The 26,487-nt window shown below is 32.5% G+C and overlaps 1 protein-coding gene across 1 annotated transcript in view; it reads left to right on the top strand.

Annotated features, from left to right (window-relative positions):
* The window catches only part of cdc14ab (cell division cycle 14Ab), a 75,659-nt gene extending 52,469 nt beyond the window's left edge, over positions 1-23,190 (top strand). Inside the window, exons 9-15 of the mRNA XM_073843625.1 lie at positions 768-885; positions 1,022-1,175; positions 2,923-3,023; positions 7,220-7,267; positions 10,873-11,007; positions 13,008-13,377; positions 20,247-23,190. Of these exons, the coding sequence (XP_073699726.1) occupies positions 768-885; positions 1,022-1,175; positions 2,923-3,023; positions 7,220-7,267; positions 10,873-11,007; positions 13,008-13,377; positions 20,247-20,276 (956 nt within the window). The 3' untranslated portion in view covers positions 20,277-23,190. The remainder of the gene's footprint in view (positions 1-767; positions 886-1,021; positions 1,176-2,922; positions 3,024-7,219; positions 7,268-10,872; positions 11,008-13,007; positions 13,378-20,246) is intronic.
* The last annotated feature ends 3,297 nt before the right edge of the window (positions 23,191-26,487 follow it).

Genomic DNA, 26,487 nt, shown 5'->3' with positions numbered 1-26,487 from the left:
ATATACATTTTAATTATTTATATATATTCCCATATTATGTTTAAATATGGGAAATTTAATACATAGTTATGTCTCTTTTTTATTCTATTTAACTAAGGCTTGGAGTCTATATTGTATTTTTAATATTTATCAAATAAATATATTTCATATTTACTTATATATTTACCTTTTTTATTTGTTCAAATATTTTCCAATATTAACATAGATATTTATAGTAGTACATATGTATATTTTATAGTTGTGCATTAGTTTTATTACAAATTGTTGTTACATATTTAGAGTTCATAAACAGTGGACTTCAAAATTTCAACAGCCATTAACTGCCATTATAAAGCTTAGAGAGGCAGGACATTTTTTAATAAAACTCCAATTGTATTTATCTGAAAGAAGAAAGTCATACATCCAGGATGGCTTGAGGGTGAGTAAATAATGGGGTACTTTACATGTATATGTGAATCATCCCTTTAAAACCGTCCTCTTCTTTGTGCTTTAACTTTGGCTCAGAGTCAAAGCGTAAGAGCGTTTTTCGAGGGCGCACTCCTTCACTAAACAGATGTTCAAGATCTGACTGAATCATCCAACTCTGACTTGGGAAAAGGAGTGTACATCTGATTCAGCGTTCGTGTATCAATAAGACCTTGCGTGTGCCATATAACCAGACCATGGTTCACTTCTGTCATGTTTGAGTTAAAACAGAGCACCGGTCATGTGAAGGTCAGTTAAAGCTAATCTTTCAAGTGTTTTGTTGGGCTGACACAACGTTGCAGGCCGTAGCACGAAAGAATGCCCACCGCGGGACAAACAAATGTTATCTTCAGGCATATTTTCCTCCTTAGGCCATTGTGAGACGTGTGAGATTCCGTTCATGCGTGCGGGACACATAGTGTCTGTTATCTAGCATTGGCACTGAATGAATGGTTCGGTCTGAGACCAGATTTCTTCCCATACGGCTGATTTATTTGTGCAAAACAAGATATGCACAGGACACTGATGGCGAACTCTACATTTTGTACCTGTACAGGAAGCAGGCGAGTCTCTGGGCACATGGAGATATTCACCGTGCCAAACAGCGGCAGTATGAGGACAGATCCATGCCTCACCTCATCTCCAGTATGGACAACCTCTCCATCAACACCTCCATCTTTAAATCACACAGCTTGGACCGTATGGAGGAGGTGAGGCCTGCTGAGCCAGTTTTTATTTTTGATTTTAATTTGAATTAGAAATGCACAATTCACTATAAGGGTAGCATATTAACTTTCGTCCGATATACTAGGGATTTTTGTTGTTTTTGGTTGATTATGGATATTTAAAGGGTTAGTTCACCCATACATTAAAATTCTGTCATTAATTACTCACCTTCGTCGTTCCAAACCTGTAAGACTTTCGTTCGTCTTTGGAACACATATTAAGATATTTTTGATGAAATCCGAGAGCTTTCAGACACATAGACAGTGTTTCAATTTTGAGTTAGTGCTTATTTTTGTCTAAATAAATAAATCTATTTTGCATAAAGTCAAAGTATTATTTATAGTAACCGAAAACAATGTTCAAAAAAAACAAAGTATATTCATAGTAATTTGCAGAAGGTGCTCCTTTAATATTTTTTTTGAAATAGTGGAATTTATTTAGACAAAATAATACATAATTTTAATGTCGGCACTTATCAGCCATGAAACAAAAATATTTTTACCAGAAAAATTGGCTAGAATTTTAATATCAGTATTTTAATACTGAATAGTTTAATGTTTTTAAAACCTGAGAGAGAAAAAGTGTAATATTGTGGAGGGATATAACTACTAAATACATCTATGTTAAAAAAATTGGTTGCAACTACTTATATACATTGAGTTATATATATATATATATATATATATAAACATAAATGTGTGTGTGTGTGTGTGTGTGTGTGTGTGTGTGTGTGTGTGTGTGTGTGTGTGTGTGTGTGTGTGTGTGTGTGTGTGTATGTGTGTGTGTGTATGTATATATATATATATATATATATCGCCTTAGTGATTTTGGCCAAAATTTAAATATCGATATTTTACTACTTTAAACCGATTTTAGTATTTTTGAAAAGTGACAGGAAAAAAAAAAAAAAAGAGTATAATGTTGGAGTTGGTCATAACTAGTATATACATTGAGTAAAAATAAATATAAAGTATTATAGAAATAAGTAAATATTTATTGCCATTGATATTGGCCAAATTTTTTATATCGATATTTTACTACTTTAAACCGATATTTATTTTTGAAAACTGACAGACAAAAAGTGTAAGATTGGAGTAGGAAAAGATTATGTTGGATGTTGTCGTAATTACTATATACATCTGAGTAGAAAAATATATGAAGTATAATAGAAATAAGTAAATATTTATTGCCTTAGTGATATTGGCCAAAATTTAAATATCAATATTTTACTACTTTAATCCGATATTTTGTTTTTGAAAACTGACAGAAAAATAGAATTATGTTGGAGTTGGTCGTAACTACTATATACATTTGAGTAAAAAATATATAAAGTATAATAGAAATAAGAAAATATTTATCACCTTCGCCAAATTTTTAATATCAATATTTTACTACTTTTAGCCAATATTATTTTTGAAAACTGACAGAGAAAAAGAGTATAATGTTGGAGTTGGTCATACAAACTATATCAGTTGAGTAAAAAAAAGCCTAATATAAAGAAAGTAATTAAGAAAATATTTAAGCTAATATTGGCAGCAGTTTTAATATCAGTATCAATATTGGTAGTTTATTGTTTTTGAAACCTGACTGAGAAGATGAATATAACCTTGGAGAGGGTCATAATCACTACATTTGTGAAGGAAAAAAATCTACAAAATATAAAATAAATTTGTATATAAATATGAAACATATTTATGTAAATAAACATTGATGTTTTCTATCTCTCAACAGAATGATTACGCAGAGAACGATCTTGGTATGACGCAAGGAGACAAACTGCGTGCCTTAAAGGGTCGACGGCAACCAAGGTCTGCGACCACCGGAGCCATAAGGTATTCCTTTGCCAGAGCCATAAACTATTCCTTTGGCCTTCTAAAGCAAAAAACAAATCAATAATCGGTTTAACTATAGTGCAGCCTGCAATAGCACCCCCTGTGGCAACACTGTGCGCAATTCATAATGCAACAATTATGAGTTGCATTCTCAGAGGTGTTTTGTGATTCAGCATTCTAGGCCTAAATCTCAGCCTGGACATAAATTAAATCGTTAATTGGTTTAACTATAGCACAAACCACAATAGCGCCCCCTGTGGTCACACTGAGAATGCAACTCATCATTTTTGCATTAGAAATTGCGTTCAAAGGCATTTTGTGTTGCAGCATTCTATTCTGGCCATGAATCTCAACCCTGACATAAAAAGCAAAGCTGGTCTAAGACCAATATGGCATCATCTATTCAGGTCTCCATATATGCAGTGTAATGAGCCACATTACATAAATGACACTCGTTCCTTCCGTTCATGAATGAAGCCTTTTATCACGACTCTTTCAACTTCCATTAGCTTTTAGCTCAGTGAAGAGCTAAATGACGCCAGGCCACGGTTAGTGTTTTCAGTCCACTCTTAAATGCAAGACACCGAGCTGAAATGAATACAAAAGAACACAGCGCTGATGTACTAGGCGCAGAGCTGGTTGGCATAGTAACATGGCATCTTGGAGAGATGCTTTCCCTTTACCTCAGGATGGGCGGACCCTCGAGAAACATTCTGCTTTCTGCTTTTATATCGCCTTAGTTTGAAATGGAACACAAGCATACTGCTCATTGCACGCTATACAGTGTATATTGCATACTGCGTGCTGCTTTTGTGGAAATAGTATGCAAAACATTTTAAACTAATTTACACTACTTTGCATGCAATTAGTGTCCAGTTATCACCTCAAAATATTTTTTCCCCCAATTTTGTGGCAAAATGTTGTAACTTTTGGAAGTTGAATCAAATAAATAACTGAAATCATCTTTATTTTTATTGAATAATGTTAATTTGTTAGAAAATGGAAGATCGAGTGTTCACACACAGTGTAATATGGTTGTATACTGCGCAGTTTAGCAAATTTAGTAGTTGATTTGGGTATTTAATGCATACTAAAACTATGCATACATTCTCAGTATGCATACTACATACTAAATAGAACACTAGCATACTTCTGCATTTTTGGTGTTTTGTACTGACACGTGACATTTGGAGATATGATCAAATACATCATACTAAAAATGCATATACTGTGCTCAGTATGCATACTGCATACTAATTTACTTGAAAAATTGTGTGAAATGTTCAGCTTTAATGCTTAGTTTGAAATAGAACTCAAGCATACTGCTTATTGCATACTATGCAGTGTATAATATGTACTGTATACTATTTTTGTAAAAACAGTATGCAAAATGTTTTTAACTGTTACCCGACCTTACTTTTTGTATTCTTAATTCAGCGAGTAGCTTCCAGTTTTAACCTCAAAAAGTTTTGTACTTGCATGTTGTAAAATTTGGAAGTCTGATCAAATATATCGTACAAAAACGCACCTATTGCGCTCAGTATGCATACTGCATACTAATTAATTTTAAAACTTGTTTAAAATGTTTAGTTTGAATGCTTAGTTTGAAATGGAATAATAGCAAATTGCTTATTGCATACTATGCAGTGTATGATATATACTGTTTTTATATTCTCTAATGTTTTTGTGGAAATGGTATGCAAAACGTTTTAAACTGTTATAACAGGATCTTACATATTTGTATTCTTAGTTTAGTGACTAACTTCCAGTTTTATCCTCAATATGTTTTTTCCCAGCATTTTTAATCAGTTTCTAATCAAATGTATCATGCTAAAAATGCACGTACTGTACCCAGTATGCATACTTCTATATTAATTTGCTTTAAAAAATTGTGTAAAATGTATAGTTTGAATGCTTAGTTTGAAACTGAACACTAACATACTGCTTATTACATACTGTGCAGTGTATAATAATATATAATATGTACTGTTTTGTGAAAATAGAATGCAAAATATTTTAAACTGTTTTAACATGACCATATCTTTTTGCATTCTTAATTCAGCGACTATCTTCCAGTTTTAACCTCAAAATGTTTTTTCAACATATTTAATCAGTTTTGTACAAACTTGTAACATTCGGAGGTCTGATCAAATACGTACTAAAAATGAACACACTGTGCTCAGTATGCAATCTACATACTAATTTATTTGAAAAAAAAAAATGTTTGAAATGGAATACTAGCATACGGCTTATAGCTTACTATGCAGTGTAAATTATATACTGTAGGCAATTTGGGTATTTAACGCATACTAAAAATACACATACTGTGCATAGCATGCATACCGCATACTTTACTTTAACAGTTGTGTAAAATGTTTCGTTTGAATGCATATTTTGATATGGAATACTAGCAAATTGCAAATATATTGTACTAAAAATACACACACTTTGCACCGTATGCATACTAATTTCTTTCAAAAATGTTTAAATGCTTGGTTTGAAATGGACAACTAACATACTGTTGCATACTATGAAGTGTATAATGTATACTATGTACAACTTTTAGAAAAAAAATAGTATGCAAAGTAGTTTAAACATGGCCGCACTCATTTAAGTGCAACTAGAGTACAACTATTACCTCAGAAATGCAATTATTCTGCATTTGTAGTGCAAATGTGCATAGAAATATTTCTATACATAATAGTTAAAATAGTCTTGTGCGATTAAAAATTGTGGTTTATACACTGCGCAGTTTAGCAAGTAGTACTAGATAATCTTGGTATTTAAAGCATACTAAAAATAAACATACTGTGCACAGTATGCATACTGCAATCTAATCCTTAAAAAAATGTTAAAATGTTTAGTTTTAATGCTTCGTTTGAAATGGAATACTAGCAAATTGTGTATTTCATGCTATGCAGTATATACTATGTACTGTTTTTGACAAAATAGTATGCAAAACATTTTAAGCTGTTATAAAATAGCCTTACTTTTTGTGTTAAATCAGTGACTAACTTGCAGTTTTAAGCACAAAATATTTTTTTCAGCATTTTTGTACAGTGTATAATTGGAAGTCTGATGAAATTTGTCATACTAAGAATGCACAGTATGCATACTAATTACCATTTAGTTAATTTAGTACTATTTTTAGAAAGAAATAGTATGCAACGTATTTAAAAGGGACCTAACTAATTTAAGTGCAACTAGAGTACAAACATTACCTCAGAAATTAGATTATTCTGCATTTGTAATGCAAAAATGCGTAGAAATGCTATTTCTATACATATTAAATTGATAAAATAGTCTGTGTGTGTAATTAAAAATAGCAGTTTATATATTGCACAGATTAGCAAGTAGTAGCACTAGCTAATCTAAGTATTTAAAGCATACTAAAAATAAACCTACTGTGCACAATATGCATACTACCTAAAAATAAATCCTTTAAAACAGTTGTAAACCTTAGCTTTAAGGGTTAATTTGACTACTAGCAAGATTGCTTATTACAGGCTATGATATGTGAAATGTATAATGTGTACTATTTTTAGTCAAATAGTATGCAAACGTCACTACTTTGTGCAAATATTACCTCAGAAATATGTCTAGAAATGTCATTTGTACACATTGCATTGAGATTTAGTATTTGTTAAATATTATGTAATGTGCTCTGCTTGTATACAGCACAGTTTACAAATGTAGTAAACATTCCGGGTATTTAATGCATACTAAAAGTACATACTGTGCGAAGTATGTATACTACATACTAATTGTTTAAAATGTTTAGTTTGAATGCGATTGCTTATTGCATACTGCGCAGTTCATAATATATACTAATGTGACTAAACGTGACTAATTTGTATGCAACTAGAAAACTCATGTTACATCAGAAATATACATTTTAGCGTCTTGCATTGTGGGATATAGTATTCCGCACAGTGTGCTCTGGTTATATACTGCACAGTTTAGCAAGTCTAGTAGATAATCTGCATATTGAATGCATACTAAAATGCTCATAGGGTGCAAAGCATGCATACTACATACTAATTTCTTTCAAAAAAAAATGTAGTATGCATCATTTTGTGCTGCATTTGGAGCACAAGCATTGCATTCAATTGCATTTTCAGTTTTTTTCAAATGCAGTTTATGTAACCATGCAGTGTGTACTTGAACCCAGTGACATCTCAATGTTCTTCCAACAGACTCGAGGACATGAAGATACACTCTAGGTCTGCATCTCAGCCTCTCAGGTAACTACATCTTCCAAGTTTTCAGTCCGTTCTCTTTAAAGGCCATAACAAAGGTCATTTACATAGTCTTAAAGCCACAGTAGCACAACCACCTGTTTAAGCCTGGAAAATGGTTATGTGGCCTGTTTTTGAATCTTATCTAAATGGTTTGCGTAAGCTGTTGGCTCACTACACTAGCTATTTTACCTCAGACCTCTCCAAGTTAACAAAAATAGCCCAAAGAACAAACACAGCCTGCTTTGTGCTTTCCGTTTTACGTACTTTAGCCACTCGAAGACAAATTATACCCTGGCGTATCTTCATTTTCACCCCCTCCTTGCCCACAACGCTAATAAAACGAGATCTTCAAGTACCGCTCGATGAGAACAGGACGCCGCATCCTCGTTGTGCATGATGATGTGGTCGATAATTTGAACAAGCCTCGTTTTAGCACGTTTAACCCAGATGTAAATTAAACACCCCCTCGTGAGCAAATGCGCAGTCCTTAATTAATTTCCCATGAAGAGCGGCGAGTTGAAGAGGCCTCTCGGACATAACTGGCCCTCCTACTCTTCCTGTCGCAGCTCTTTCTCACAAGAATGAAGGATGAGCTCTTGGCAAATTTGTTTGTTTATTTTGTGTTTAGCTGATAGAAAGGGAACGAGCTTAATTAAAATTTTGACCATTTTTTTGTAGAGAACTGCTTATGGATTAGTTGCAATTGACTAGGTATTTTATATTTCACATGTGTACACATTTATGAAAATATTTTTTTCATATTACATAGATTTTTATTTTTTAATTTGAATGTTTAGGCTGTCCAACACAGCATAGAAAAGGTCCATCTTGCAAATGATTATAAAGCATTTGCAAATTACTCATTTTTATAATAATAATAATAATAATAATAATAAGCCTTTATTAAAAAACTACATGGATCCAAATCACATAGTTTTGAATGTTAAATTACTATGTATATGTAATACTGCATACTGTTTTATATAAAACATAAGTATTTGAAATGAACATGATTTCTTAATGTCTAGTGACATGTCAGGGCCATTTTATGATTAACTGAAATAAATTTCTTACATACGGTTCCTTTAATTTAAATTAAATTAATTATTTATTAAATAATTAAAATGTAGTATTTATTAATATATACATTTTAATTATATTTAAATATTTCTGATAAATATATATATCACTTTTAAAGTTAATATTTTATTTATATAATTTTCTATTATTATATTTGTATTGGGTATCTATATAAATTATATCTATTCCATTATAAATTGTTTAATTTAATTAGAAAATAGCATACATGCTATTAATTAAATTAAACAAAAATCATATATATAAACTCATTATTTATAACATATATTAAAAATACATAAATTAATAAATATTATATATAAAATGTGTCCATGCAAGTGCATTTTTAAAATTAATTGTAACGTAAGCTCTTAAATTAGTTGCCACATAAAATAATAATGTATTCAATTATTTTTTTTAAATTTACGCAAAGTATAAAACTTTAATACTTCTGCATAAAACTGACTAATATTTAACCAATTTTTAAAGATTTTTGAAAATGTATTATATTAGTTGATTCATATTTACATTTACTTTGTTAAATGAACTTTTAACTTTATATTAAGATGAATACAATATGTGCAAAATGTCCAAATACATTTTGACATATTTATATTTTCCCAGTGACATAAGACAAGTTGTTTGGAAAATGGATGGATGGACATTTTATTATAATTTATTATTTATATAATTTATATTGTATATAATATTATTTCAATTTTATGTATTTTTTTTTATTCTGAATGAAAAAGGGTGAATTTTCACATATAAAAAAATTATATACAGACATTTTTCTTCCCATAAAAAATGTAAAGCATTTAATTCAGAATTAATTAAAAAAAATTATAATATCTATGAAATGCACGCGAGTGCATTTTTAAAAATTAACTTGAGTTCTTGTGAAATCCTGAGCTCTTGAAACGTTAAATACTGATGTATTTGATCTTTTTTTTTTAATTTAAGGTTATTAATTAATGAATCAATCATTTGCATCACTGCTTTTCACATTTTGTCGGTTATTTCATTGAGATTAAACTGTGACTCAAAGAGGAGTTTTTGGAGTGGGTGAAAAGGGAGAAACTGTGTGGGAGATTGTGATTGGAGTTAGGGAGAGCAACTAATAAAGAAAAGAGCACTGAAGAATGAAGACCTGAAAAAAAAAAAGACACTGAAACTAAATTCGAAGGAGATTTGTATTCCTGTATGAGCAAAAAGTTATATATTCATATATGGAGCATTTGCACTAATTACTAGGCCATGGCGCCGAATGACTGAATTCCAGAATTGTTAGATCCTCGCCTACAACTTTCCCCGTTTTGTTTTTTCTCAAACAAAGCCTCTTTAAAAACACAATGCTCTGGTTCCCTTGTGCAGAATGAAGCGAAAGTGAGTTCCTGATATTTTCGAAACTTTCTCTTAAACCGTTCAATTCCCAGAAGATGTGTTTGGCGGGAACATTGAGCACTTAGGCATGGGAAGTTTTGGTCATTATGGACAGACAGTCCGGCTTTTTTCATGAATTCTGTGTGGGAGTAGATTTTGCTGATCAAATGATATAGTCAGATATCTCAGTAGTCAGGTTTACAGTAGCCGCCTGGAATTCTGGTATCTTGCTTATTCAGTGCACATTTAAATGAACTGCAGACCTGCTTTTGCTTTCTTTTTACTTCAAGTTTTAATTCCAAAGTTAAGTTTGCTTCCATAATAGTTGTAAAGAAATTATGTTTTTTGAGGAAAACATTTCGGGATTTCTCTCCATATAGTTGACTTCTATGGTGCCCCCGAGTTTGAACTTCCAAAATGCAGTTTGAATGCAGCTTCAAAGGGCTCTGAAGTACAGCCAAGGAAGAAGGGTCTTATCTAGCAAAACGACCGGTTGTTTTCTAAAAGAAAATGACAATTTATATACTTTCTAACCTCAAATGCTTGTCTAGCTCTGTCTGAACTCTGTGTATTCCGGTTCAAGACAGTTAAGGTAGGTCGAAAAACTCCCATCTCATTTTCTCCTCCAACTTCAAAATCGCGGCAGAAGTACCGACCCAGTGTTTACAGAGTGAAAGAAGATCAAACGTCTTTTACAAAAAAAGGTAAAACAGCGACGAAGGATGATTTTGAAGTTGGAGAAGAAAATGAGATGGGAGTTTTTTTTCAACCTACCCTAACTGTCTTGAACCGGAATACAAAAGACGAGCATTTGAAGTTAAAATGTATAGAAATTGTACGTTTTTTTTTTTTTATTTATTTAAAAAAAAAAAATTTAAACCGATTGTTTCACTAGATCATGGTTTTCTTTCTTCAGTCAAAAAATGAAGGTTCTTGAGGAAAACATTCCAGGATTTTTCTCCATATAGTGGACTTCAGTAGGGGTTCAACGAGTTTAAGGTCCAAGTTGCAGTTCTAATGCAGGTTCAAAGGGCTCTACCCAATCCCAGCCGAGGAATAAATCTAATGGAATGATCTGTCATTTTTCAAAAAAATTAGTGGTTAAAAACGTATATGCATTTTTATTAAGCTGATTTTGTGTTTTACAGCCGGGTGAAAGTGGCAGCCGCTGGCCAGGGCTCCATCTCCCCCCTCAAATCCTCTAAAGTCCCACCATCCTCCTCCGTCTCTGCCTCTGCCAAGCGAATTGGCCGCTCTTCATCTTCATCAACCAACCTCAAGAGGTGAGCCTGACCTCCCTCTAATCAGCTTTCCTCCAATCTTCTCTACACTTTCCATTTCTTTCTTCCTTCTGCGTTATTCTCTCACTCGTCCACCTCTTACTCTTTGTGTCTTTATTTCCAGCTCTTTCGTATAACCTGTTCCTCCTTTTTTCTTTCTCTCCCATCTATCTGTCCTCCCAGCTCCCTGGTGGCCTTCTTTCCTCTCTGTGATTACCCCATGATCTGAAACAGAGAGCCGTACGCAAGAAACCAAGTTGGTTGCTCTGTGCTGGTGGTTTCAAGCGACTCATTTCCTGTTGTTTATGTAATCCGATACCCAGAGCCATATCACCTACCCACTGCTGTATCACTCTCTCCAAACCAGCACCTATCGGGTCATAACAGTGTATTTTTGGACCAAGTGCTTACCTACTAGTTTCTAGTAGTGTTCAAACCATGTTTTAAAGTACGTTTTAACACTCTCCAAACTAGGGCTGGGTGATTTAAACTTTAAAGGGTTAGTTCAGTAAAAAATTAAAATTCTGTCAACTATTATTCACCCTCATGTAGTTCCAAACTTGTTATACCTTCGTTCATCTTCGGAACACAAATTAAGAAATTTTGGATGAAATACAGAAATAACATTTTATATATAAAACTCTGGTTATCAGTGTTCTCAAAACATTAGCACAAAAATGTTATTTATAGAAAAAAACATGTCAACTTAGAGTGAGAGAAAGTATAGTTTATCATATATTATACAATATGATGTAAAAATAAAATTAAAGAATGCATTTTAATTTAAACTGTTTTTTAGTAGTTGCATAATAAATGTAAAGATTGACTTGAGAATGCAGCTAAATAAGAATTTACTTTTATATTCATAAATATAAAAATACATACTAAGAGCAGTATGTGTCCACATTAATTTCAACTTAAGCATTTTAATATACAATAAGATTTTTGAATTTTGAAAGATTTTTACTATTTCAAGAAACTTTTTTTTCTATTTGAATATATTTTAAAATGTAATTTATTCGTGTGATTTAAAAGCTGCATTTTTGGCATCATTAATCCAGTCTTCAGTATCACATGATTCTTCAGAAATCATTCTAATATGATGATTTGCTGCTCAAAAAAAACCTTTTATTATTATGTTGAAAACAGCTGAGTAGATTTTTTTCAAGTTTCTTTAATGGACAGAAGTTCAGAATAACAGCATTTATCTGAAATAAAAATGTCTTCATCATCAAATTTGCTCAATGTAAAGCATCCTTGCAAAATAAGTAATTTCTATAATTTCTTTCCCAAAAAAAAAAAAAAAAAAAAAATATATATATATATATACACTGACTCCAAGGTTTTGAATGATATAATTTATAATGTTACAAAAGCGTTTTATTTCAGATATATGGAATCTTTGGATCTTTCTATTCATCAAAGCATCCTGAAAAAAACTTAATGAACTGTTTTAAAAATTAATAATAATAATAAATGCGAAATAATAAAACAGCGAATCAGCATATTTTAATGATTTCTGATGCTGAAAATTCAGCTTAGAAATCACAGGAATAAATTACATTTTAAAATATATTCAAATAAGAAAACAGTTATTTTAAATAGAAACAAATATTTCAGAATTGTACGTTTTTGGCTGTACTTTGGATCAAATAAATGCAGGCTTGGTGAGTTCTTAAAAAAAAAAAAAAGTTAAATCTTACTGTTCAAAAACTTTTGACTGGTAGTGTATGGAAAAAATGCACTAATAATTCTAACTACTTTAACTACTTCTCTACTTTGCCGAATCAATATTGCATTAAAAACGATTAGAAAGATTGTCAGTATTGAATAAGTCGCCCAGCCCTACTCCAGGCTTAGTTTAATGTTTTAAACAGCAAAAATACAGTGTCATCCAGAATGCATGCAGTTCCTTGTCCCATTATCATTACCGGTATAGATATGGGTATCATCCTCCCTGTCATCCACCCTTTATGTGTGTTTCCCTCCCTCCCATCCTCCAGCACCAGGTTAGCCAGCTCTCTGGGTAACCTGTACGAACCAAACGGCGAAGCCAACAGCTCTGGGAAGCCGCCTTCCCCTTCCTCGTTCACTTCCCACCCCGTCCGCACGGGCTACAGCGCCCCGATCGCCACCCACAATTACCACTACGAGGTCAACAACAACAATCGGTATAACAGCACCAGCACCCCCAACAGCAACGGGGTGAGCCCGAGCAGCGGGGCAAAAAGCCTGACCTACAACCTGAACAACAGCAGCCCCAGTGGACATTCTACCAGCGGAAGGCTGGGGGCCAGTGAACCGGGGCACCACAGAAGCCCCCCGACGGGGCTGAGCGGGCTCTCGGCACGATACCTCAGCCGCTCCATTCCTGTAAGTCATCTCGCATCCCATCAACCCTCCCGAGATAAACACACTCAGCAGCAGCATTTCAGAACATTTACCATGTTAACTGCCGGTTTCTGCTAAAATGCCATAGTAACTAATATGCCAACCAATATGGGCTAAAAATAGTGCGTGCGTGCGTGCGTGCGTGCGTGCGTGTGTGTGTATGTGTATATATATATATATATATATATATATATATACACACACACATACACACACACACACATAGAATAAACGCTTAGAATAAACGTCAAATATTTACTGAAAAAGAAAGATTGAAGATAATAAATCTTTAAATAAAATAATTGTAAATGCATAAGCATTTTAGTTTAATTTATTATCTTTTAATTTTGATGTAATGGTTATGACTTACTGCACATTTCTGAAATATTTTTAATTTAATAAATTAATAATCAGTTGTTTCATGTAATTTATATTTACAATTAATTCATAAATGTTAGATCTCATTTCCTGTCATTAAATGTTATAGTTATATATTATGTTAATAATGGATGTGCATACAATTACTGAAATTAAATAAAATGAAACAAAATGTGAAATTATTTTATTTATATATATATATAACAAATGAGATCGAATTTTCTGCCATTAAATTTGAAATTAAAAATAAATTAAATAAAACAAACACTTATTCACTAAATATTTACTGAAAAATATGAAGATACAAAACAAAGATAAATTTGACTGAAAATGTCTATAATTAGTATATAATTTAAATATTAAAGGTTTATAATTATAATAATTTTCAAAGAAATGAATGTAAATTTTAAATACATAATTATTTAAAATGATTATACGTTCATTATAATTATTAAATTGATGTTATTAATATTAAATAATAGTGACTATAATAACATATTTAAGTATTTTATTTTAATTTATTAAATTTGAATTTTGATGTAATGGTTATATTCAAATTATTTTGAATTTAATAAATTAATAAGTTGTTTAATAGTTTGTTTACAATTAATTAATAAAAGTGTATTCAAGGTAAAGCTTGACACAAATTTGACAAATGCATATTTATTTTTATTTATAGTTATTAATATACTTATACAACAACAAATATGACATTTAAATTTGTTGTGCAAAGAAGATAAATTTTACTGAAAATGTCTATAATTTATGTTTACAATTTAAATAATAAATGTTTATAATGTAAATTATTTAAAATACATAATTATTTTAACTTATACGCCCATTACAATTATTATTATTATTAAATAACTAAGTGCATATAATTGTAAATACATATTAACCATTTTATTTTAATCGATTAACTTAAAATTTTAATGTAATGGTTATATGACCTCGTATTGCACATCTGAAATATTTAATAAATTAATAGAACAATTGCTTAATGTCATTTATATTCACAATGAATTAATAAAAACGGAAGATCTAATTTTCATTCAATTTTATCCATTATATATTATGTTAATAATAAAAAAATAAAATAAAATGCAGAAAATGACTACAATTAAATTAAAAGATTACTTATTCACCAAATATTTAATGACATGTATAAAAAAAATTGAAGATGAATTTTACTTATATTTTACATTTATATTATATGACATTATATTTCTAATTCTAGAATCATCTTGAACTGCTCAAACAAGATTCTTTATGTATTTATTATGTTTTAAAATCTTAACAATTGTGTTTTGGTGGAAACTGGTTATCATGGTACATTTTTCTTGGACAAACCTCTTATTATTTTTAAACTCCTCACTACCTCACTCTAATCTAACAATCTTTTGCACCCTTCTTCAGATTTTCCTAACCAAGTCTTTTATACACTTTCTTGAGCATGTTGCATCTAATCAGTTTGTACCAATTACAAAGTCCCATGCACGTCACTCACTCTCTAGTCTCTAGCGTGTTCTCGCAAAACTCTCATCCAAATGATCTAATATTTACCTAATTACCATTGTCAAGTGAGCTTTAATCGAATAGTCAGGATGAGACTAATTTTGTCATTTTGAGCTAATCCATTGCCCTTTAACTCTCTGATTGCATCCCACGCTGATGCTCAGAGGAAATGAAAATTAATACTAAATAAACATTAAAAAGCCAGATCAAGGAGATATAATACAGGCTTTAAAACATGTGGAATATGATGGCAGGCTGACAGCTTTAGTTTGGTTGGCCAGTAACATGTCTACTAACAAGTACTAATGGCATCTCAATGCTGCTGTTTGATGCAAAGGGAGGGGTGTATGCTCCAAAACAATCCTGCAATATTTAATATTTGTTTGAATCCGTCAAACAAATCATCCCTTGCTTCAGGTAGTCTTCGCTTCACCTTCAAACTCTTAAAGCTGTTAAGCAAAAACTGATTTGCATTTTGGTTCAACTAATATTATGTGGACGTCCGTGACCATGCCTATTTTTATTTTAATAATATAATTGCACCTTATAGAGCTTCGATTGAAAAAAGATGTCGAAGAGGTCTAGAGTTATAAGAAATGTTTGACCGATGCAATGAAAACGCATTGTGGTATCGCGTGACCTGTCGGATGGAAAGGTCGTGAGCTTGAATTTAGTGGTCTGTTGTTCTTGGATCTTCTCCAGACCTCTTGGAAGTTGTCCTGTTCGAGGGAGTTCGGTAGTTCCCCTTGCTGCTTCCTGTTGGTGCCTTTTGTCCATTGTGAGTCAGGGATTTTTTTGTGCATATGATACTGTACATGTTAATCATGTGATTTCACAACTTTCTAGGCACTTTCTCTTGTTTATGTGGTTAATGATTTGCTCGTATCATCCTCGTTTTAGAGTGTAGTGTGCTGTCTTTGTTCAGAACATCACGACGCCTACACACTTAACATTAGTGACTCAAAGTTTCACTGCAGCGATGATAAATATCGCTTTCCGTCTTGTGCTGACAGCAGCACTGTGCTCTGTTCAATGCTCATCCTCAAAGGGCATCCAACTTAATGGTCATTAGAGTCGAGATGCCATCCGTTTTCTTGCTGCTAAAAATAGCAACTTTATGTCATAATAAATTAGCATAGTTTCTCATTTCTCAACATTGCCGTGTTGTCCAATTTTAAATGTAACTCTCGTTAAAGATGAAGAACTTTCTTAGAATGTTCTGTACGTCAGAATTCTAGATTCTCTATAATATATTCTCAGGTAGCTGAACGCATTATCGAATTAGTTTAATAAATTCAATTATATTTACTGAACAAACATCCGTAGAATAGAACTGCAAAGTTTTACGATTATGAAATGATTACATTTCATTGTTAAAACATTTGTAAACAGACACTAAATGAAACAATGCTTTCTGTTGCTTTGTTTGTTTAGTGCTTTGTGTAGGCTACGAAATGAAAAAACAATTTTGTTATGTTAGCGCACATAATGAAAGTACAAAATAATCTAAAACGTTTGCTTTAATGAGTATTGACTACTCAAATTTGGTCATTTTTTTTACCCAATTTTTCACTGTAAAGTCATCAGTTTTTAGAAGACGTTAAGTAACTGTATGTGCAACGCTTTACGATTATTGAATGAATATGATTCTGTGTTATTAGCAAACTAATTCGAAAAGGTTGCTTTAGTGAGTGTTGTCTACTCACATTTGAGTAGACAACTGCTCAACTACTCATAATAACATAGATTTGTATATATATTCAATGATTATAAAACATTGTGCTTATGGTTACTTAACGCTTTTTGAACTTCTTAAGGTTGAAGAGTTTACTGTGAAAAATCGGGTCAGAAACAACCAAATTTATGTAGGCAATACTCGCTAATAACAGTTAAAACTCACAACTCAAATTTGGTTATTTTTGACCCGATTTTTTTACCCGAAGTTATCAGTTTTCAGAAGTTCAAGAAACGTAAGACTTACGTAAACATAAGAGACTGTAAGACTTTACAGAGAAAAGTTGGGTCAAAAAGAATGAATTTTAAGTAGACAGTTCTCGCAAATAACAGTTGTATTCTACTCAAATTTGGTTATTTTTGACCAGATTTTTTTACTGTACATTTGTCCATTTTCAGAATATCAAAAAAAAAAATGTTAAGTAGCCGTATGCACAATGTTTTACGATTATTGAATGAATACGATGCTGTGTTATTAGTGAACTAATTTGGAAAGTTTGCTTAAGTGAGTGTTGTCTACTCAAATTTGAGTAGACAACTGCTCAACTACTCATAATAACACAGAATCGTATATATTCAATAATTGTAAAACGTTGCACTTATGGCTGCTTAACGTTTTCTACTCAAATTTTGGTTGTTTTGACCCGATTTTTCACTGTAAAGTAGACAATTTTCAAAAGTTCAAAAACGTTAAGTAGCCGTATGTGCAACATTTTATGATTATTGAATGAATTTGATTCTGTTGTTAGTGAACTAATCTGAAAAGATTGCTTAAGTAAGTGTTGCCTACTCAAATTTGAGTAGACAAGTCCTCAACTACTCATAATAACACAGAATATGGCTACTTAACGTTTTTTGAACTTCTGAAAGTTGAAGACCTTGCAGGGAAAAATCGGGTCAAAAAGAATAAAATTTAAGTCGACAGTACTCTCTAATATTAGTTGTATTCTACTCAAATTTTCTTATTTTTGACCCGATTTTTCACTGTAAATTTGTCCATTTTCAGAAGTTCAAAAAAAGTTAAGTAGCTGTATGCACAACGTTTTTCGATTAAAAAATGAATACGATTCTGTGTTAGTGAAATAATTACAAAAGTTTGCTTAAGTGAGTGTTGTCTACTCACATTTGAGAGAACAGAATCATATATATTCAATAATCATAAAATGTTGTGCATACGGCTACTTAACGTTTTTTGAATTTCTGAAAATTGAAGAGTTTACAGTGGAAAAACCAAATTTATGTAGGCAATACTCACTAATAACACAATCATATTCTGTTCAAATTTGGTTATTTTTGACTCAGATTTTCTCTGTAAAGTCATCAATTTTCAGAAATTAAAAAAAAAATGGTAGCTGTATGCACAACGCTTTACAATTGCTGAATGAATACGATTCTGTGTTATTAGCAAAATAATTTGAAAAGGTTGCTTTAGTAAGTGTTGTCAACTGCCCAACTACTCATTATAACACAAAATCATATTTATTCAATAATTGTAAAACGTTGCACTTAATGGCTACTTAATGTTTTTTGAACTTCTGAAAGTTGAAGACTTTACAGGGAAAAATCGGGTCAATAAGAATAAAATTGAAGTAGACAGTACTTGCTAATAACAGTTGTATTCTACTCAAATTTTGTTATTTTTGACACAATTTTATAGTTGATTTTGACAATGTGATATGTGCACTGTGCATATTAGTGCGGTCAAACGATTAATCACATCCAAAATAAGTTTTTGTTTACATTGTGTGTAAATATTTTTTTATATATAAACATAACACAACATAAACATAAGTATGTAAATGCATGTGTGTGTGTGCATAATAAATATACACAGTAAACACATACATTATATAAACACAAATGTTTATTCCGGAAGCGATTAATCGTGATTAATCGTTTGACAGCATACATATGCAAATCTGCTGTTACTAATACGTTGATCAAATGTTTGTAAACATTTTTGTAAACAACAACAAAATAATGTTTAAGCGATGATATTAATAACAAAACCTTTTATGTTAACAATCCTAATGAATGTACAAACTAATACAAAAAGTCTAATTTAACGAGAGTTGTACGTGCTCAAAATCGATCATTTTTTGCACATTTTTTACTGTAAAATCATCAGTTATTAGGATGTTTACAAACAAATGTAAATTCTCACGTTTTTTGAGATGTTCCTTCAAGATTCCTGTTCAAACAACGTTGTGTAATCATATGCGCAATCTTTGCGAATTAGTGCTGGCAAATGATTAACCGCGATTAATCGCATCCAAGTTTTTGTTTACATTGTGTGTAAATATTTTTAAAGCGTGTGTGTGTACTTATATATACACACAGTACACACACATACATTATATAAACACATTTTTATTTTAGAATGCAATTAATCGTGATTAATCGTTTGACATCACTAGTGCGAATACATATGCAAATCTGCTGTTACTAGAAAGTTGATCAAATGTTTGTAAACAAACAACAAAATAATGTTTAAGTGATGATATAACAACACTTTTTATGTTAATGATCATAAAAAACTGCAGATTTGCATATGTATTCGCACTAGTGCTATCAAACGATTAATTGCGATTCATCGCATTTGTTTACATTGTTTGTAAATATTATTGATATATAAACATTACACTTCTCTTAAATATATAAATGCATACACAGTAAACATACAATATATAAACAAAAACACACACTTATTTTGGATGCGATTAGTCACGATTATTCGTTGGACAGCGCTAGTGTGAACACATATGCAAATCTGCTGTTACTAGAACGTGGATTAAATGTTAGTAAACTGACAACACAAAGAACAAAATACTCTGTTGCTCCTGTTTGTCGGTTGTATGTTTTTTTCATTCCCCCCCCCACTGTTGCACAATTCCGAATAATTAGCATTCAGCTATGCATGTTATACACCTGTGTCTTCTAACCTAAGTGGCTTTTTTTTCTCCAAAACTCTGATCCCCCTCCCTACACACACACACACACACACACACACACACACACATTTAATGCTAATTATTTCCTCTCCAAGCTTTGACTTTTTTATTCTCATCTCACCCTCATTTACATCAGCGAGGGCTGTGATAGAAATGTCTCAGGCTTTTTAGACTATTATTTAACTACCCTCTGCCACGTAATTTTCTGTAATTAGGTTCGGCATCGTAATCATTTCATCTTCTGTTTTTTTTCTTTCTCCCCCTCTCTCGCAGTCCCTTCAGTCTGAGTATGTTCAGTACTAAAGCCGCATCCTTCCGTTAACCCCCGTCCCGAGCTGCTGGCCTGGTTCCGACCCGTGACTCCTTCACTGTGACCACCAATTGGCTGACTTCGGAACGAAGACCGAAAGGAAATGCTTTGAGACGGAACGAACGGTCATGATACGTCCTGCTGCATGCTGTTAAACACGACACGAACTTGCCATGGCTGTTCAAAATGTCTTTTATTTTTTCATTTAGTTTTTTTTTTTTTAAAGAGATACTCTCCATGTATGAATTTACATAGGTAAATATTTTTAGATAACAAATTTTGTACTATTTTATCTACAGTTCTTATGCTCAATGACGGGGTTTGTTGATATTTGTGAATCTTTGGATTAGGGACGTAATTATCACGTTTTTGTCTCCTGAGTGTACTTACTGAGCAACATATCAAGTGCGAGAGCTATTTCTGAAAGGTGTAAAATGGTTCGACAGCTACGTGTCATCTTCAAAGGGATTCGCTGCCCGCGAAAGCCATAAAGAGTGTCTGTTTTCTTCATTTGGGGTCTAAGGTGGGTTTGTCTCCACGCAACGGTGGACGGCTAATGAGTCCACAACTCATTTGCACGCAAACTTATTTTTCTCGAAAATGAAGGGCTTTGTTTGTTCAGTATGAGTAACGGTGAACTCCTTTTCTTTTTTTCCCAGCCGTTGTGACATCACAATGTGCATTATTATTAAACGAATACAGATCTGGGCTTGCACACATTTCAAGAGCGTCAAGGGCTGTTGAGAACACAACTGTCGACACTTCACTTTTTTTTTTTTTTTAACGAGTGTCCATTTCACCAGCACATCTGATATATATATATATAACCTCTCAATGTACAAGTGAGTGGCTGCTGGTTTTAACATACACCGTTTTTGCATAAAGTAGCTCAAAACAATACATTAACGATAGAAATGCAATTAATCGCAAACTGTTACAATAGATGAGCTTATGTGTAGGCGATAATATGCATAACAAAACCTATGTTAGTGCACATAATGAATGTACAAACTAGTGCCGTCAAACGATTATTCGCGATTAATCGCATCCGAAATAAAAGTTTTAGTGTATGTTTATGTACATATAAATACACAAACATGTATATATTTAAGAAAATGTATATGTAAATATATACTGTATGTGTGTGTATTTACATATATACGTAATAAATATACACGTATAAACAAAAAACGTATTTTGGATGTGATTAATCGTGATTAATCGTTTGACAGCGCTAGTACTAACTAATCTGAAATTTGGTTATTTGATGTTTACAATCTAGTGCAAATAATTTATCGTACAGTGTTCTTAAAGGTGACCAGCGAGTTTATACTTATTTACTTCGCACAAAAATTACAATACATTCAGCCTCATGTCATTCCGTATTTCTTCTGTGAAACACAAAATAAGATTTTACGAGATGCACAAAGCTCATTTCGAAGTTGAATTTTGGCGAAGAAAGCACCATAAAAGTACCGCAGTTTGTCAATTTCATGGTAAATAAGATATCTTTGCGTAATTGTATAAAAAGTTTCTCAAATTTCATTCAATTTAAAAATCGCTCGTCAAAATATGACTGCGCCAGATTGTGCCATTTACGATCGTAATGTCGAACATGGCGCAAAACTTCATAAAAAACAATTGTGTGTATTTAAATTAAATTGTAGAGCTACAGCAGCAATGTACATTTAGTTTTGTTCATCACGTAAAGCTATCGTACACGTTTGGTAAACTATGTTAACATATTTCCTCAGAAAACAGCAGAAAATACTTGTATATGCTGCGTGTTTGAATTTATTTCTATTGAATGGAAAAGACCAGTGTGAAGTGTTTATTAAATTTCATTCAATTTAAAAATTGCTTGTCAAAATATGATTGCGTCATTTACAACCATAATGTAAAATCTGGCGCAAAACGTCATAAAAAAAACAATTAAATGTAATTAAATTAAATACTTATATGACGCACATTTGGACTTATGCTCATTGATTGGAAAAGAGCAGCGTGAAAATTTTTTTTTTCAAACATCATCTTTTGTGTTCCACAGAACGCAAACATTTTTTCAGTTCATTTTCGAAGAATTTTGACGAAGAAAGCACCATAAAAGTACTGCAAGTCAGTTTTGTGGTGAATAAGATATCTATGCGTAATTAAGTAAATGTTTCTCAAATTACATTAAATTGAAATCGCTCATCAAAATATGATTGCGCCAGATTGCGCCATTTACGATCATAATGTAAAACAAATTATTTTATTTAAATTGTAAAGCTACAAATTACAAAAATTACGATGTACATTTAGCTTTCGCACATGTTTGGTAAACTCCAGTATCATATTTCTTCAGAAAACAGCAGAAAATACTTTATATGGTGCATGTTTGGACTTATTTTTATTGAATGGAAAAGAGCAGCGTGAACATTCTTCCGAATATCACCTTTTGTGTTCCACGGAGGAAAGTCAGTAAATGATAACCGTTTTAATTTTGGGGTTAAACTAACCTATGAGTTTCTATTTGATCAAATACTCCAGTGCAAATGTATGCAGTTGTTACATCTTTATGATTGACTGTTCTCTATCTAATAGTCCTGTAGCACTCTGTACATTCCGGATGGTGTTATGAATTATGTGTATATATATGTTTTGGGAGAATCTTATTTGATTGAAGTATTCTACCTCTTTGACATATACATGATGTAAACTACTCTCTTGCTTATGAAAATATAAATATATATATATATTTTTGGAGCAGTGTGTAAAGAAAATCTAACAATGTTAGAGCAGTGTTTGCTTTTCACAAACTATAATGAATGGACTTTAAAACACAAAAGTAGTGGGTTGTACATTATTCTTTTACAATGTAAACACGATTTCAAAGAGCAGAACAAATAAAAGACTAATTTTGCTTTAGCTTGTTCGTTTTCTTCATAATTTCTCTCAAGTGCAGCTTTCCAATTAGTCTTCCTCAGTAAGTGCCGTGCAGATTGTTATTCCGAGACAAAAATACCCGCTTTTTTTTATAACAGCTTCACAAAAGTAAATTAAGTGCCAACGATGCTCTCTCCCTGACAACCAACAAAGTGTGAACTGCAAAAATCGGCACATTTGTGAACCGAAGTCTCATTTTGAGTGTATCTGGCAGCAGGCGTCGTGCCGTGGGCGTTTGGAGACAGCTGTGAAAATGGCTGCTAGTCGACTGACTGTTTACAGCCATGAATTCGGTAAGTATTTCAAAATGTCGGTTTAATTTCTTAACAATTAGTTGCTTGTATCTCCGTTCTGTAAGCCCCGAGGAAGTCACTCAATCTTAAGAGATGTAATTGGCCTCTATAGTTAAGTTACGGTACTTGAACATTATAGTCGTTGGTGTAATTGTAACCGTGGCCTCGTGTTTTCCCGAGCCCTTTCATTCAGCGTGTGATGGTAATGTCTGTCTTTGAACACGCATTAAACTCAACGATAAGCTCGAAGCAAATAGCAGGTTTCAAGGCTGCAGTCGTTATAATAATAGAGCTCAAGTATCTTTGAAGGCAGCTTGTCAAAACTAACACGGTTGTTCTTTCTATAAGAACTTATACTTGATTTGAGCACGGATGAAGAAAATACTCCCGTTGCTCCTTTTAAGGACGGAAAAGCTCGAAAGTTTCTCAGACCACCGCACCACTATGCGCTGAATCTATTTATTCTACACTTGGAATATAACCTACCAATTTCTACAATGAACGAACGGATGATTCTTATGAGCCGGTTCTTTTTAGTGAATCATAAATATGCAACACCTTCAGTGTCGTCTAACCTTAAAATATAATTCTTTCTAGTCAATGAAAAACCTAGTGTAATCGGTCTTGTCTGATTCTTGAACACACAAATGACTCATATGAGCCAGTGTTTTTAGGGAATCAAAAAGATACAGCATAATGTCATTTTATTCTTGACTGACCAAATTATGCAAGTCACATCTTTTTAGTCGATTAAAAACATACAACACGATCCTGACGTATAAATCGTATGACTCGGTGGTATTCCAGTACCTGAATGAATCACTCTTATGAGGCAACTCTTCTAATTCTAATGGGGCGTTCACACCAATTTACTTCACAACAGACGCGAATTCGCGTCATGGGAGGGGCGTCTGCCACTCGTCAGCGGGAAAGTAGTTGTAAAATAAGTGAATGAGCTCAATTTGCCAGATTTAGCTTGCTTGTAGTCTTAATATGTATATATATGTATATATATATGTATATATATATATATATATATATATATATATATATATATATATATATATATATGTAGGTCAAATTGAGTAAAGAGCATTTTTTAAAACTTACCAGATTGTCCGACCTTTTCACTCACTTTCTGCCAAGCAAGATCCTTTTTATTCGTGTTTCTATAAAAGTACAAAGATGTATCGTACAGCTCCGAGTAACCACAGACAGCAACAGTGATTTTACTACTCCGTCACTACTAGAGCAAGCTCCTGATTGGTTAACGCGGCGCGAATTTTCGCCAAAGTTCAAATTTTTTTGCGATTCACGTCTTTATCGCGTCTTTGCATTGACTTAACATGTAAATCACTCGCGCTTAACGCGCCATTCGCGTCTGGTGTGAACGCACCATTAGAGAATGATTCAGTTCTTTTAGGGATAAAAAATGTGTGAGATCTTTTATGCACCGATTCTTTTTAGTAAATCAGAAATATTAAAATCCAATCAGTGTCATAATTCTTGAAGGAATGAACAACTTTAATGAGCCTTTTTTTGTTGTTGTTGTAGCAAATCAACAACATCTGTTGTGTCATCTGGTTCTCAAATGCACAAATGACTCCTATGAAGCAGTACTAATGCCTACGATTGAATCGTAGGACGAGGCGTGTTTTAGTACATTTCTTGACTCAGATATTTTGAATCAATCAAAACCACTAAGCATGACCAGTGATAATCCAATTCTCAAACTAATTATTTTACAAGCTTGTTATTTTTAGTGAAATCAAAAACGTACAACATGATCAGTGATGTCCGTTTCCCAACAAACGAGTCATATGACTTGGTTGATTTTAGTGAATTAAAACACATGACGTGGTGGTAATCTGATTCTCAGAGGTGGGACCAAGTCATTGTTTTGCAAGTAACCTGTAAGTAGAGTCTTTGCATTCAAGTCTCGAGCCAAGACGGTAGGCCATAAAGACTTGCCGAGTCACAGGGTTCAAGTCCAAGTCAAGTCTCGAGTCATTGCTGTCTAAGTCGTGTCGCAAGTCTTCTTTGATTGTGTCAAGTCAAGTCACAAGTCAACAAATTTGAGACTCGAGTCTGAGTCAAACCTTGCAAAATCACTCAGAAATCCTGATCTGAAACAAATGATTCGCAAACCCACACCAAAGTCCTGATCGGAATCAAATGAATCGCAATGTTGCAATCTAAAGCAAAAGATTTGCGAACACGCTCTGAAGTTCAGAATTTCAGATCAGGACTCGAAGTGCAACCCCCCAACAGAAATATATTACTCTTGTATTACTTTAATACAGTATAATGTACATCTTTATATATTCCTATTTCTGGCAAATGTAAATAAAACAATTAAATGATAAAAATAAATATTACAACCAGATTAATATTAATTATTTTTTTACACTTTTTAGACAGATTATTCACACAATTTTTCTTCCTTCTATTAATTTTAATGGTAAACCTCTGTTTGTTTGCCAAAAAATAAAAGGGTTTAATTTAATAAATGTATTTTATTATTAAAAATAAAGTTGTAATGCCTTCATTTGATTACCAGAAAAAATGAACACGCACAAATTTAAGAAAGAAAAAAAAAAGATTGTAAACCCTAGGAAAAACTGGATTTTTTTACTTTGGATTTTTTTATAGTTTGAGACCCACGGTATGTCATATCCATGTACACAACATGTTATTATTCAACCATACCAAGGTAAATACAGTTTTCCTTTCTATGGCACCTTTAATTTCTTTTCAACTGAAGAAAGAAAGACACAAACATCTTGGATGCAATGGGGGTGAGTTAAAACATCAGTAGATTATCATTAAAGTTCAAACCAATGGTGGATTCACATTGACTACATCCGACTCTCTTCCTCTCAGTCCTAAAGCTTCTCAATGGGAAGCCCATTATATCCCTCACTATTGATTATCACAAGACTCAATCCACTATGAATAATTACTTGCCTTCATGGTGATTGCGCAC

Source organism: Garra rufa, chromosome 7, assembly GCF_049309525.1.
Source record: "Garra rufa chromosome 7, GarRuf1.0, whole genome shotgun sequence".
NCBI lineage: Eukaryota > Metazoa > Chordata > Actinopteri > Cypriniformes > Cyprinidae > Garra > Garra rufa.
This window is presented reverse-complemented; position numbering and strand designations above follow the sequence as displayed.